We start from the raw sequence: 14585 nt of genomic DNA on the forward strand, positions 1-14585 counted from the left end.
CCCATAGCCCTCTCCTGCCGTAAACTGCTCCTCCATCCAATGCGTAGGTAGGGATGGTCTAAAGTTAATGTGCAAGAAACAAATTGTGTGAAGTCAAAATTACCTTTGAATAAACATGAAGTTGTAGCATGCAAGGCATAATATATATAACTGTCAACAGTCATTCTTATGCAAGCTAATATTTAATAGCTACTGAGCTAGACTCTGGAAGAACAAATATATCTTTCTGAGCATTCCAATCACTTTGCTGTTAAAGATTTTTTTTAATGTTTTACTTTTTTTTTTTTAAGAGAGAGACCATGCATGTGGGAAAGGGGCAGAGCGAGAGGGAGACACAAAATCAGAAGAAAGTTCCAGGCTTTGAGCTGTCAGCACAGAGCCAGATGCAGGGCTCAAACTCATGAACTGTGAGACCTGAGCCGAAGTCAGAGGCTTAACCTACTGAGCCACCCAGGCGCCCCTACCACTTTGCTGTTAAGACAAAATTTTGAATTCAATAGATCTGGGATGGGGTCCAAGACATTTTATGTCCATGCTGCTGCCACCACAACACACTTTGAGAACCACAGCTTTTTTTTTTTTTTTTAAAGATTTTAACTAATCTCTACAACCAACGTGGGGCTTGAACTTACAACCTCCGAGATCAAGAGTTACATGCTCCACTGACTGAGCCAGCCAGGTGCCCTGAGAACCACAGCTTTGACAGCTGTCAAATTCCCCCCAGGGAATGGCGTGGGTGGGGAATTCTAAACCACTTCTATTCAGCTGCAAGGCTTATTTCCTTCTTTTTTAATATTGGGCTCCTATACACTTAAGTTAATACACATATTTGTGGCTGTCAATACATGTTAAATCTTATAGCACTGGGCACGGTATTTTTAGATGGCCAATAAATATTTACTGGGTTTGAATATAGAGCCTGTTTGATCAGACCAGTGTGGAATTTCCAGAGTTTCATAAAATTCTTAATATTAAGGATTGCACCATTAAGTCAACATTCAGAAAATACTTCCTTGCACGTGCTATGTACCAGGCACTGTGCTAGGCCTGGGAATCCAGAGGCGGCCCCAGATGTGGATCCAGCATGAACAATACAATATGATCTGCTACATTCTGAGATGGAGTTAAGAAGGGAAGCCTTGCAGGGAAGGGCTGAGGGCCAGCTTCACAGAGGAGGAAAGCTGCAGAAGCTGGTTACCCTCTGCAGGCCACTGAAATCCATCCAGAACTCTGGCAGACAGAGGCCTAAAGCCTTCCCAACGTGCGCACGTAGGGAGCTGCAGGCTGACCTCGAATCCCCTCAGGCTACTCCTGACTTACTGGGCTCTTGCTCACCTGCAGTAGGGTAAGCATGTGGGCACTGGTTTGTCACTTCTGCTCTCTGGTGCTCTCCGTCGGGTCTGGGGTCAGAGAGAGGATTAGCCAGGGAAATACCAGGCAGCAAATCTTAGCCCAGGAGGCAGGCAGAGGGGTGCTCTGAACTTTTCCTGGCTTCCAGCCTATATTCTCTCTTCTTTCCTGTCTCTCTTCATTTGGGGGACCCTTCCTCCCTCCCTCCCCCAACCCTTCTCCCTACCAGCCAAGCTCTTTTTATTTTTTACACTTGGTTGAAACTGTTCGGATATCTTTTTTTTTTTAATGTTTTATTTATTTCTAGGAGAGAGAGAGAGAGAGAGAGACAGCGTGAGCAGGGGAGGGTCAGAGAGAGAGGGAGTCACAGACTCTGAAACAGGCTCCAGGCTGTGAGCTGGCAGTCAGCACAGAGCCCGACGTAGAGCTCGAACCCACAAACCGCGAGATCATGACCTAAGCGAAAGTCAGATGCTTAACCGACTAAGCCACCCAGGCGCCCGAAACTGTTCGAATATCTTAATGGCTTTTGTTTCCAAGAGCGGGTGCCAGGCCTCTGATACCTGCAGGTGGTCAGTGGCAGCTGCTGGTGCTGGGGGTGGGGGACTCCCTGTGCTGAGAATGCAGGTTCAGCCCAGAGGAGTTAAGAGCATGGTCTTTAAGTAGGAGCCACACAGCTCAGCCCTCTGACTCGGGGCAAGTTACTTACTTTTCTCCAGGCTGCAGTTTCCAGTCTGTAAAATGGGTATTATAATAACAGGGCCTTCCGCATAGGATTGCTGTGGGGACAAGATAATATATGTTTCAAAAGCACTTAGTAAAATAAATAAATAAATAAAAAAGCACTTAGTGCCATGCCTGGCCTATAATAAGCACTCAGTAGAAGTCAGTATCAATATTATTAAGATGATGAGGGGCGCCTGGGTGGGTGACTCAGCTGGTTGAGCGTCTGACTTTTCAGCTCAGGTCATGATCTCACGGTTCATAAGTTCAAGCTCCACATTGGGCTCTGTGTTGACAGCTCAGAGCCTGGAGCCTGCTTCAGATTCCGTGTCTTCTTTCTCTGCTCCTGCCCTGCTCGAACTCCCCTCTGGGAGGCAGCCCTGAGGATCTGTGGGAAGGGAAGAACTCCTTGGATGGGCCATCTCCATCCTTCTGTGGAGGTGAGGGGTGCTCGGGACTTGCCCATCTACTTCTTCTGATTGTGGTTTATGGGCTCCTTGGGGAGCCCATATGGGGGAGGGGAAGCCTGCTGGTGGTCATAGTCAGACTGAGGTTATCCTTGAGATAACCAGGTGCAGTATTTCTTGAGGCCCCCTCTTTACTGGACTCCATGCCACTGAGTCCTCTGAGACTGGTATCCTACTTTGCAGGTGGAGGACTCAAATATCAGATGAGTTTTGATCCAAAACTTGTGCTCATTACCATTACACTACTGTGTCCTACACTCAGAGCCAGCTTCATGGACAGGGGCCCCAGGCACCCCATGCTTAGAAGGGCCCCCAGCTCAGTTAATGCTCTGCTGTCACCATGTCCAAATCTGCAATGATTTTGAACAAGAAGCCCCAGTTTTCATTTTGTACAGGGCCCTGCAAAGTACGTAACTGGTCCTGCCCACCTTCTTTTGTAGCGAGGATGTCTTCTTTGCAAAGAAAAGGGAATTGAAGTCTAGAGAAAATATGACTGGCACAAGGTCATGTAGCAGGTTGGTAGAGGAATTAGAACCAGGTCTGACTCCCTGTCTGGTGGAATTCTCTGGAAGTGCTCATATGTCCAACCATGCCCTGGGCAGGGACAGTTTCAAAAAAGGACACTGTCTGGGGGTAGGGTGGGGAAGGGCTCCCATCCACCATATCACCTCTCCCACCTGGCCCTCCTAGACTGAAATTTCCACCTGCTGCCTCCTGACCTGCCTACCTTTGACCCTAGGGGCCAGGCTTTTCCGAAGGGCTGGGCAAGGCCCTGAGCAGGGCAGTGACTCCTTTCTCTCTAGAGAAGCACTGAGGGGCTAAGGGACATGGATAGGGGTAGCAGCAGAGGTGGCCAAGAATGTGACACTCGAGCCAGATTCTCTGGGTTTTGACCTGATGACCTCTAGCCCTGAAACGACCCATTGAGACTGACATCCTGTTAGCTGAGCTGGAATCTACTGGCCACAATTAGACATCTGTGGCCTATGTTCTGTGTAGAATCTTGCTGGAGGCATGCATTTCTGTGTGATTGTGTGTGTGTGTGTGTGTGTGTGTGTGTGTGTGTATGTTGTGGGGATGATGGGAAACAGACTGAGAAAACATCCATTCATTCACTTTGTAATTTCACAGATACTGCAGATTTGGGGACTAGAGCCCCAGAAACACAAACATCCTTAGGATGCTTATAGTCTAGTGAGCAAGACACACAATAAAACAAAATCACAGAAAAATATATAATTCATTTCCTAGTGCCCTGTTTTCTCCACGGCGCAATTAATAGTTTGAAATAATGGGATTATTGGTATGTTTTTTGGTGCAAAGGATGTGAACCCTATACCCATCCCAGCTGGATGCCACAGCAAGCCTTTGCATTTTGGAGGCTTTTGGATTGTGACTGGGAATGACATTGACTTTGCTGAACTCACTTGTGGATGCCTGAAATTCCACTGAGGGTCCTTTTCTAGGATTAAACATTATTATTTTTCTGAGACTCTATTTAAAATTCAGATCTCTGGGGGGAGGGGGACGCCTGGGTGGCTCAGTCCGTTAAGCGTCTGACTTCCACTCAGTCATGATCTCATGGTCTGTGAGTTTGAGTCCCACGTTGGGCTCTGTGCTCGGAGCCTTAGATCCTACTTTGGATTTTGTGTGTGGTCTCCCTCTCTGCCCCTCCACTGCTCACTCTCTGTCTCTCAAAAATAAACATTGAAAAAATTTTTTAATTCAAATCCCTGGGAATGGGGTGGGGGTGGGGTTGGGTGCATTCACTGAGTTCATAACATGGCAGTGCTGTGTCATGAGACAGAGCAGCCCAAGGACCCTGAACACCAAAAGATGCCCCTGATGGGTACCACAAGGGGACCCAGGGTGTCACAAGCTCAGTCCAGCTCTGCTTTCTGAAGGGGGAGCCAAAGGGAGATAGAGGGAGAGGAAGGCGCAATCAAAACGCAAACCCAGAGTCCCAGGCAGGCTCACTCTGGCAGCTGGGAAAGCCAGACGCCTCAGGTCTCTCTTACCTGCTGTATCAGATCCGTCCCTCCTTTATTGGCCCCATGGGGACAGTCATGCTTTGCTAAAGGACAGCTCTGTGGCTGTACAAGCCTTGACTAGAATTTTCAAGGTTCTTGAAACACGCTCAACTACCACGGGGACCCTTCCGTGTACCTATCAGTACTCCTGCCCAGAGGCCAAATTTGGCACTGTATTTGGGGTCTGCGGGTCGAACGTTCCATTCAGCCTGGTCACCTGAGAAAGGCCCTGGTGTGAGGCAGGGCAAGTTCTCCCTGGCGGCTGGAGCACTGCCCCAGGCGTGGCCGCTGCCCAGTCCGGTCCCCTCGTACAAGAATCTGCATGCTTCCTCGCTTCCTTCCTCTCGGTTCCTCCCTCGCCAACCTACCTGGAGGCAGGTAATAAAGCAGGAGGAGGGAGATGAATGGATGGGGAGGGTGGAGAGCCACGTGGTGCCATAAAGCCCAGCTAGAGAAGGCCCGTCCGGGAGGGTCCGGCCTGCAGGAGTCACCGCTCGGAAGGTGGACGGTCAGCCACGCGAGCCGGGGCCGGGGCAGCAAGGCCCGGGGAAGGCCATGCACCGCGGAGTGCAGGGCCCAGGCCTCAGAGGCCTGAAGGGGGCCGAGGGCCCCGCCGAGGACTTGGGGGCCTCTTGCCGGGAGGCCGGGAGGGATTTTGGGGTGCTGAGGGAGAACGGCGAGGCCGAGGAGGCGGCGAGCGGCAGGAAACGCGCCCGGCCGGTGCGCTCCAAGGCGCGGCGCATGGCGGCCAACGTGCGGGAGCGCAAGCGCATCCTGGACTACAACGAGGCCTTCAACGCGCTGCGCAGGGCGCTGCGCCACGACCTGGGCGGCAAGAGGCTCTCCAAGATCGCCACGCTGCGCAGGGCCATCCACCGCATCGCGGCGCTCTCCCTGGTCCTGCGCGCCAGCCCCGCGCCCCGCTGGCCCGGCCGCNGGCCTGGGGGGAGGCCGGCCAGGGAGGAGCCAACGGAGGATGACGACTGCAGGGAAGACTGCAAAAAACCGTCCTGGACCAAGAAAAACTGAATGGCTGAGGCCCGAGAGAGGGGGGGGAGCAGCCTTGCCAGTAGGAAGGAACGGAGCCCAGGCTGCACTCCCCAGCCCTCCCTCCTCAGCCCGAAGCCCCACCAGGGCAGGCAGCTCCGTGAAAGGAGCGGGATCCTGCTGGGCTTTTTGGACTTGATGAACTCTTCTCAGAAAGGGATCTTTGCATTCCTGTGCCTCTGAGTCCTATCTTTTCTTGCTGCTTTTGAGGAGAAAGAGGGCTTTTGGACAGGGGGGGCTTGTAGGTGGGAGTGTGGGTGACACCTGCTGTGGTTTGATGACAGTGTGGGGTCCGTGTCCCCAGCCTGTGCTGATACCCCAAGTCTGTGATCTGAGAGAGGCAACAGCAGGAGCCAAATAAAAAGGAAAAGCTATCATCTCCGTCTGCTCTCAGGTGTCCACCGGGCCCGGTGGCCCAGGCTGGCAGGAAGGCCTGAGGTCTGGGAGCTCACTGTGGAATGTGGGTCTCCCAGGGCCTAATTCCCACAGGTAGGTATCTGGGCCGTTGATTCATGGCAGGCCCCCAGGTGTGGCTGAGCACCGGGAGGAGCACTGGGGGAGAGGATGTTATTTGGAGATGGCGAGCGGCACCAGGAGACTCGGGATGCAGTCAGCCTATCTCTGGGACCCGCCACCCCGCCGAGCTGCTGTCTGCAGTGAGCCACTGTGAGGGCTGCAGTGGTCGAAGAGTCTGGGCCAGGCTCAGGAAAGGAAGCCTATGGCAGACCCGGGCCTGGGGGTGGGTGAGTCCTGCCTGTACCCTGAGTGTGGGTGAACGGAGCTCCCAGGGAAAAGTGGTCCAGTGCAGCCAGGGCATCTGTGATGAGAGGCAGACACAGAATCAGAGAAGATTATGGGGAGGAGGTTAAGGGAATTAGGGCCTCGGGCCAAGTCTGCTGAGAAAGTGGGAGGCACAACCAGCCCTCCCAGAGAAGTCTGGAGAGCTTTTGCATCTAAGACGAGCACTCCCGGGCTAGTGTCTGGCCTCACTCCTGCTGACCGGGCTGACGCTGCAGCTGCTGCAGGCTGGGGTGAGAACCCAGACGTGCTGAAGGAGGGCTGAGGGCTCTCTGGTCTCCTTGGAGAGCTGGACGCTTGCCGGCTTGGAGAGGAAGAGTTACACAGCTCGGAATGGGGGGGGCGGCTATCACGGAAGCTGGACAGAAGCCTATTGACCCCGGGATAAGGGAGGGGTCCTCAAAACAGTCAAGATGAGGCCATAATTAAAGATATCTTTGCTTTCTGCAAGCGAGACATTCGCTGACTGGCGCACTTGGCATCTTGTCCCCGGCCCACAGGTATTAGGGCTTCCAATTTCACAGGGCAGGCGGCTGCCGCACAGATCGCACAGATCGCAGGAAAGCTTTCCTCTGGGCAGAGGACACCTGGGGTCCAGGAACAAAATGTGGGAATCTGGCCCCAGACGCGCCCACTGAGCCTTCCATCTCATGGAGAAGGCAGTGCCACCGTCTGGTAGTGGAAAGGAAATGGCTAGACAGGCCTGGGATCCAGGCTCTGCTCTGCCACTTACTACGTGTGTGACCCATGGCATCACTTGATCTCTCTGAGCCTCTAGTTCCCTCACCTCTGACACAGATGATTTCACCTCAGGGCGACTGTGAGGGTTACCATCTGTTCATAATGCAGTTTCTGGCAATTAGAAGGCGTTCCATAGATTGTTACTGTTTGTATACTATTATAATCTCAGACCAGGTTGGACAGTGCTTCTGCCTACCTTCAGCCCAGTTTTTATGCCCTGGAAACATGATAAAATGACCAGCAAGTCCTGTTTGTTTGTTTTTTTAAATTTTATTTTTTGAAATGTTCTATTTACTTCTGAGAGAGAGAGAGAGAGAGAGAGCATGGGCAGGGGAGGGTCAGAGAGAGAGGGAGACACAGAATTCTAAACAGGCTCTAGGCTCTGAGCTGGCTGTCAGCACAGAGCCCGATGCAGGGCTCGAACCCATGAACCATGAGATCATGACCTGAGCTGAAGTGGGACGCTTAACTGACTGAACCACCCACGTGCCCCCCTCCTTTTTTTTAATTTTAAAAAATGTTTTATTTATTTCAGAGGGAGAGAGGGAAGGGGAGAGAGAGAGAGAGAGAGAGAGAGAGAGAAGTCATGTTTTCTTAAGCTGCAGAACAGAGAGAGCTCAGAGTTCTGGCCCAGTTTTACCATCAGCACAGGAATGGCGAGAGCGCCCCCTGCAGGTGAAGGCGTGAATGTGCAGCAGATGTGTGGGGTCAAAGGGACGGATGTGAAAGTACTTCTCAGTCTCTTCTTTCCAGTTGAGTGACCTTGGGCAAATTGCCCAAGGGCCTTGAACCTTGGGGTCCCCCTCTGTATAACAGGCTGAAATTAATACTTACATCATCGGCTGCTGTGCAGACTAAATGAGATAATGCATTTCAAGCACTTAGCATAGTGCCTGGCCCTGTAAGCACTCACTGGGTGCTATTAAGACATATTCGGTTCACCAGGTTGTGATAAAGACAGAATGCATGGGAGGGTGTTTTATAAAGTAAAGTCCACAATACATTAGCTATTGTTTTATCAGGGCCATGTGTTTTGTATATTCTCATGCTAATAGTATTCAAAATGTTTTTTTTTAATGTCATAAAGGTTTTCTGATGCACACACATCATGGGAGTGCTTACCCAGACTGTGAACATATGAATATTTGTGTGTGCATACACGTACGTATTGACCTAACAGGTACTCCCTGCCTCTCCCCAATGCATTAGAGTCTCCTGGGCCAGAATGCCTTTCATTATGGGCCACCGGGGTTTTCTGGAACCCTTGCTTAATTTTTTTAATGTTTATTTATTTTTGAGAGAGAGAGAGAGTGAGTAGGGGAGGGACAGAGAGAGAGAGAGAGAGGGAGAGAGAGAGAGAGACACATATAATCCCAAGCAGGCTCTAGGCTCTGAGCTGTCAGCACAGAGCTGGATGTGGGGCTCGAAACCACAAACTGTGAGATCATGATCCGAGCTAAAGTCGGCCGCTTAACAGACTGAGACCCCTAGGCACCCTTTGCTTGATTTATTTTTTAAGTTCTATTTACTTATTTTGGGAGAGAAAGAAAGCATGTATGTGGGGAGGGGCAGAGAGAGAGCGAGACAGAGAATCCGAAGCAGGCTCCATGCTATCAGCACAGAGCCTGATGCAGGGCTTGAACTCATGAACTGTGAGATCATGACCTGAGCCAAAGTTTTGGATGCTTAACTGACTGAGCCACCCAAATGCCCCTGATTTTTAAAAACCTGTTTCCTGAGACTGTATCCGTTATGCAAAATGACTGACTTACTGTGGAGAGGAGCAGTAAAATCTGTGATTATGAAAGGAATGGACGTTATCAACAGAGACCAGCTGGGCTTGTCCAAATATAGAGAAAAATAGTACAACGATAGTTATTAAGTGAATATAGAAAGGAAAGCATTAGAAAGAGAAACCACATATGTAAGACAGAGCTGCTAAAAGTCATGGCTAAAAGACACGAAGGACCGGTATACCGAAAGACAGAAGTTATTTATCTATAAGGTTGCTACCCAAACAATGCTCGAAGGAGAAGGGGACAGAGAAGAATAACAAGTAGATGCTTACAGCAGCTCCACAGCTCGCAAAGGGCTCCCATACACGCAGTCTCTTGGCTTCTCTTAGGAAGTCTGTGCCTTCCGACTCCCTTCCTTATACTCGTTACCTCCATCACAGGAAGCAGCCTTGTCTGTCTAGCAATGAATGAGACATGCCGGCAAAAATAAACAACAGTTGTTAAGACCGATGTTGTCAGGGATGTGGAGAAGAGGGCACGGGGACAGATTTCTAGTTGCACTGTGGATCTGTTCCTTTTTTTGCTGGAGAACAAACTGCCAAAATCACAATAAAAACACTCCAAGGCGGGCGCTTGGGTGGCTCAGTTGGTTGAGCATCTGACTTCAGCTCAGGTCATGATCTCTCTGGTTGGTTAGTTCGAGCCCCCACATTCGGACTCTCCCTGTCAGCTGCAGAGGCCGCTTCCGCTCCTCTGCCCCCTCTCTCTCCGCCCCCCCTCTCCAAAACAAACATTAAAAAAAAAACCCAACACTCCAAGGGAGTAATCTCAAAAGAGAAACAGATTTGCCAAAAGGCAGTCCCAGAGGCACTGCACAGTGAGAGATCTGAAACAATACAAATGCCCAGCTGAGGAGGCGTGGCTAATAAACGGTGTTCTAACAGTAAAAATAATCACGAGTTAGAAGCGCAGATCACAAAATGGTCCATGCCCGCTGGTTATAACTGTAGACCAACATGTAGGTACATGAACACACCCTGCGAGAATTTGGAAGGAGGCAGAGTTAGTATGTATTAGGCTTCATAATTGCTTTTTAAAGGTGAAAGATTTGTCTCCTTAGAGGGCCTTCCAAAGAGGGGTAGGTAGAGAACTGTTTTGAGCCCGGACAGCAAGGACAAAGTATCCTGAGTGGATTCCTTTGGAGGGCCCCCTCCTCACTGGAAGTGAAATCTGGGTGATTGCTGATGAGAACAGGACATTATGTTTTCCTTACAGTGTGTGCGCGCGTGTGTGCGTGCGCGAGCACGCGCAAGCTCACGCAGATACCAGAAGGCTGCAGCTGTCCTTGGTGCAGGGTGAGCGGAGCCCCGGAAGCCCTCAGTGAGAAGAGGAATTTAGTTCATTGTTATGGTCCTGTCGGCCTCATAGGGTTTCCCGACACCCAATCTTAGACCAAGGGTCAACAGGTCCGTGGGGCACAGCTCTTAGAGGGCTCCATTACCTCTAGCCCTGGATTAGGGTCCAGCTTACCCATCCTTCTGAGGTTTGCTTACTCCCCCCCACTCCCCCCCTGCCCAGCATGCAGGTCCACTTCCCCTCCACTGCTGACCTCTCAGCATCTTCCTTGCTTAGGGGTGCACTTGGGGGCACGCAGAGGTAGGAATTAGTGTCCATGCGGGCACACCCTGGGCACTTGGTTAGTGTCTTCATCTTCCTCTGGGTCATCCAGCCACCTTAACTGGGCCAGGCCCTGGGCAAGGGGGCCAGGGCCCACCTGCCCCCTCTAGGACCCCACAGCCCAGCGGGGGAGCAGGGAAGGGAAGAGGATGACTTTTTTCAGTTCCCTATGAAAGCAGCCAGGTCAGACAGCCACGGAACAGAAGTCCATCTGTCTGGCTGCAGGGGCTCACTGCTCAAATCCCCTGAGACAGGCACGCCTGGTGAAGGCAGAGCTGGAAGAGGAGCTCAGTGCCCCCCTTCTAAAGGCTGCTGGTGGCCCAGCGGCTTGCTGTTCTGCAGAAAATGGGCCCAGAGTTCCCAGATCTTCATGTTAAACGTCTGAAGCTCCATGTTTATATAGAATGGCTTTTTAAAAAGCACATACTGGGGCACCTGGGTGGCTTAGTCAGTTAAGCGTCCGACTTTCAGTTAGGTCATGATCTCGCGGTTCGTGGGTTCGAGCCCCGTGTCGGGCTCTGTGCTGACTGCCAGCTCAGAGCCTGGAGCCTGTTTCGGAGTCTGTGTCTCCCTCTCTCTCTGACCCTCCCCTGCTCACGCTGTCTCTCTCTCTCTCTCCTAGAAATAAATAAAAATATATTTAAAAAATCAAGATGATTTCATAAAAAAAAAAAAAGCACATATTGTGTTAACACTTTGTAAGCCAAACCCATTTTGCAGGACGAATATGGCCCACAGTCCTTTTGAGACCTCGTTTTGGGGGTGGGGGAGTGGGGAGGCGGCAACGGCAGGCTTGAGCGGGCAGGTGGCGGCTCACCAGCCTCAGAGCCCCAACCTGATGCTCTTTCTCCCGGCCTCTCCCCTTCTCCCCACTCGAGCCCCACTCCCACCTCTGGTCATTCCCGTCGTCACTTCCAGGCCACTAGATGGCACCATGAGCTCAGCGTCACCCAATGGCTGAGCACACCTGGGTCCCCAAGTCCCCAAAAGCCAGCCCTGCAACCCCACTGTCATGAACCACCCTAGGGACTTCTGGTCTTTTTTTCTTTTCTCTTAGAGTTTTTATTAAGTCAAAAAGGCCCCCTTTTATGTCAGGTTCATTCTGTTTTACACCAGCACTCCCCAAAAGAAACGTAATACAAACTATGTTTTTAGTTTTTAATTTTCTGGTAGGCATCTTTTTAAACAGTGAAGAGACAGAGGAGGCGACAGTAATTTTAATAATGTTTCATTCCACCCAATGTATCAACAATATTATCACTTCAATATGTATCCAACGTGCACAATATTGGTGAGATCGCTTACATTCCTTTTTTTTTTCAAAGTCCAGGGTGATTTATACTTCCAGCACATTTCAGTTTAAGCTAGCAACATTTCAGGGGCACCTGGGTGGCTCAGCTGGTTAAGCCTCTGACTTCGGCTCGGGGCATGATCTTGAGGTTCATGGGTTCAAACCCCACATCCCACTCTGTGCTGACAGCTCAGAGCCTGGAGCCTGCTTGGGATTCTGTGTCTCCCTCTCTCTCTGCCCCTCCCCTACTCTCTGTCTCTATCTTTTTCTCTCAAAAATAAGCAAAACATTGAAAAAAAATAAAATGCTTAAAGTAGCTACATTTCAGGGGTTCAGTAGTCATTGGCTAGAAGCTATGGAATTTTCTGGCTGGGCAGCTGTTGGCCCCGTGGAGGGCCTGAGTCCCTTGATCCCAGGGTCTGCTTCTGGGCCATAACATGGAATTATGTCCAAGGTGGACACTGACTTAGAGTTTAGGGGTCTCAGGCACCCAACTTACCACCCTCTGCAGGAGGTCTCATATTTAAAAAGACAGCACATTCCCAGAAATTCCTGGACCAGAGAACTGAGCTCACTCTCCCTACCCCACTGAGATGAGAAGGAAGCCCCACCCTCCTTCGCATGAGCTCTCTCACCCACGGCAGAAAGCAACAATCTCACTGCCCTGGAGGCCCACATTTTAGAAATAGCAATAGGTTTCTTTTATGGAGCAACAATTCTTAATTTAATGTACTCAAATTTATCAAACTTGAAAATGTGCCCCAAAGCCATTCAACGCTGGTTTTGAATCTCATTGGCCCCCAGGTGCCTTTTCAGCCCCCCAGCCTCCCGCTCAGCCCTTAGCATGTGGCTCTCCCTCCTGCCTGGAGCCTGCTCTTCCCTCTGTCTGCCAGTCACACGCCCTCCACCACCTTGTCCTAGCCTTTTCTGGAAGCAGCATTTCTGAAGCTGGCCTGAGACACAAACCCAAGCTCTTTCTTTCCGCTAAAATGACTCATCTTGCTCCGAACCAGCGCCTGGATGTGGGGATCTGGATAAGGGATCGACGTCTGGAGGAGATACAGTTTGGGAGGAGTGTCTTTCCATCTCTGGCCTCACTTTTCTCATCTGTGGTATCAAAGGATCTGAACTCTACAACCTCTGAGAGAGGAGTGGAGAGAGTGGAGAATAGCAAAGGAGGCTGAAACAGACGGAGAACGAGAGGGAATGAAAAAAGACAAGAGACCATAGGAATCAGAGAGGACAGGCGACCAGGACTGATACCCGCAGAGCTGGGGTCTGCCCCCGGAGCTCCTGAACAGAAATATCTTTGCTGCTCTTTAAAAGCACCCCAGAGGGTGTCTGGATGGCTCAGTGGATTGAGTGTCCAACTCCTGATTTCAGCTCAGGTCACGATCTCACAGTTTGTGGGTTCGAGCCCTGCATCGGGCTTTATGCTGACAGCGTGGAGCCTGCTTGGGATTCTCTCTCTCCCTATCTCTCTCTGCCCCTACCCCCACTCGTTCACACTCTCTCTCTCAAAACAATAAATAAACTTAAAAATAAATAAATCAGGGGCTCCTGGTTGCCTCAGTCGGTTAAGCATCCGACTTTGGCTCGGGTCATGATCTCACGGTTAGTGGGTTCGAGCCCCGCATCGGGCTCTGTGCTGACAGCTCAGAGTCTGGAGCCTGTTTCTGATTCTGTGTTTCCCTCTCTCTCTGACCCTCCCCTGTTCATGCTGTCTCTCTCTCTCTCAGAAATAAATAAAACATAAAAAAAATTTTTAAATACTTAAAAAAAAAATAGATCAGAGCACCCCCAAAAAGCTCTGATGGGCATGAGATGGAAGCCACACTTTCTCCCTGATACCCCTCCACCCCACCCCTCGGTGAGGTGCTCAGAACCCATTCGGGCAGGATCCTCCCATGATGGTGCTCAGCCTTCCCTCTCCTCCTGGATCCAGGAGCCAGGCTGTGGCCTGAGCACCTCTGGGGGTTGGAGGTCAGGGTGGAGGTGGGATGCCAGAGGTCCAGGGCCCAGCGTGTCCCAGCAGATCAGAGGGAGTGCACAGATGGGAGGAAGTGGAGAAGACAGAGACTCAGTTTCCCAGGACAGTTGAAGACATACCCTTTTTGTGAGCCACTTTGTCCTTTCCCCCGATCCAGAGCCCCCAGCCCAGAGAAGCAGGTTCTTCGGCTACAACAGAAACCAGAGGCCTACCCAAGTCCCACTGGGCTGGGCTGGGCTGGGGCGCTGCTGCTGGGTGGCTCTCAAGGGAGAGGGGAATTGAAAAGGAAAAGCATCTTGGAGGAGGGTGGGGAGAGAGGGAGGCTGTGTGGTGTACTCTCTCTCTCTCTCTCTCTCTCTCTCTCTCCTGGACTTAGCCTAAGCCTCACCCGAGAGAGGAGTGTCTTCTCTCTGCTCTTGGAGCTGCTTTCTGTCACTTCCCCGCCCATCTGTGCTGTCAGCAGCACCAGCAAAGTTGGCCTCAAACTTGAACGGAGCTGAAGGCTCCGGCTTCCCGGGGCTTCGCGGGGGCCACCGGACAGACCGCAGCCGCTGAACTGGTGGCTTGCCCCGAGAGGTCGACCCTCCCAGGCTCCAGCTGGCCCTTGCTCCCGTGGGTGACCCTTCCACCCCTGACCTGTGGGCCCCCAGTCTGGGCCGAAGAATGGTGTGCTGAGGTTCCTCTGGAGCCGATCGTCTCAGCCTGGAGCTGGAGCAACCCAAGGCCCAAGCGAAC

At 51.4% G+C, this 14585-nt stretch overlaps 1 protein-coding gene across 1 annotated transcript; it reads left to right on the forward strand.

Annotated features, from left to right (window-relative positions):
• Positions 1–5125: 5125 nt before the first annotated feature.
• On the forward strand, positions 5126–5599 carry BHLHA9 (basic helix-loop-helix family member a9). The gene has a single exon (XM_077749832.1). It carries the CDS (start codon positions 5126–5128, stop codon positions 5597–5599), a length of 474 nt encoding a protein of 157 aa, XP_077605958.1.
• Positions 5600–14585: the final 8986 nt, after the last annotated feature.

The sequence above is a fragment of the Crocuta crocuta genome, unplaced genomic scaffold (assembly GCF_008692635.1).
Source record: "Crocuta crocuta isolate KB4526 unplaced genomic scaffold, BGI_CrCroc_1.0 scaffold149, whole genome shotgun sequence".
Classification (NCBI taxonomy): domain Eukaryota; kingdom Metazoa; phylum Chordata; class Mammalia; order Carnivora; family Hyaenidae; genus Crocuta; species Crocuta crocuta.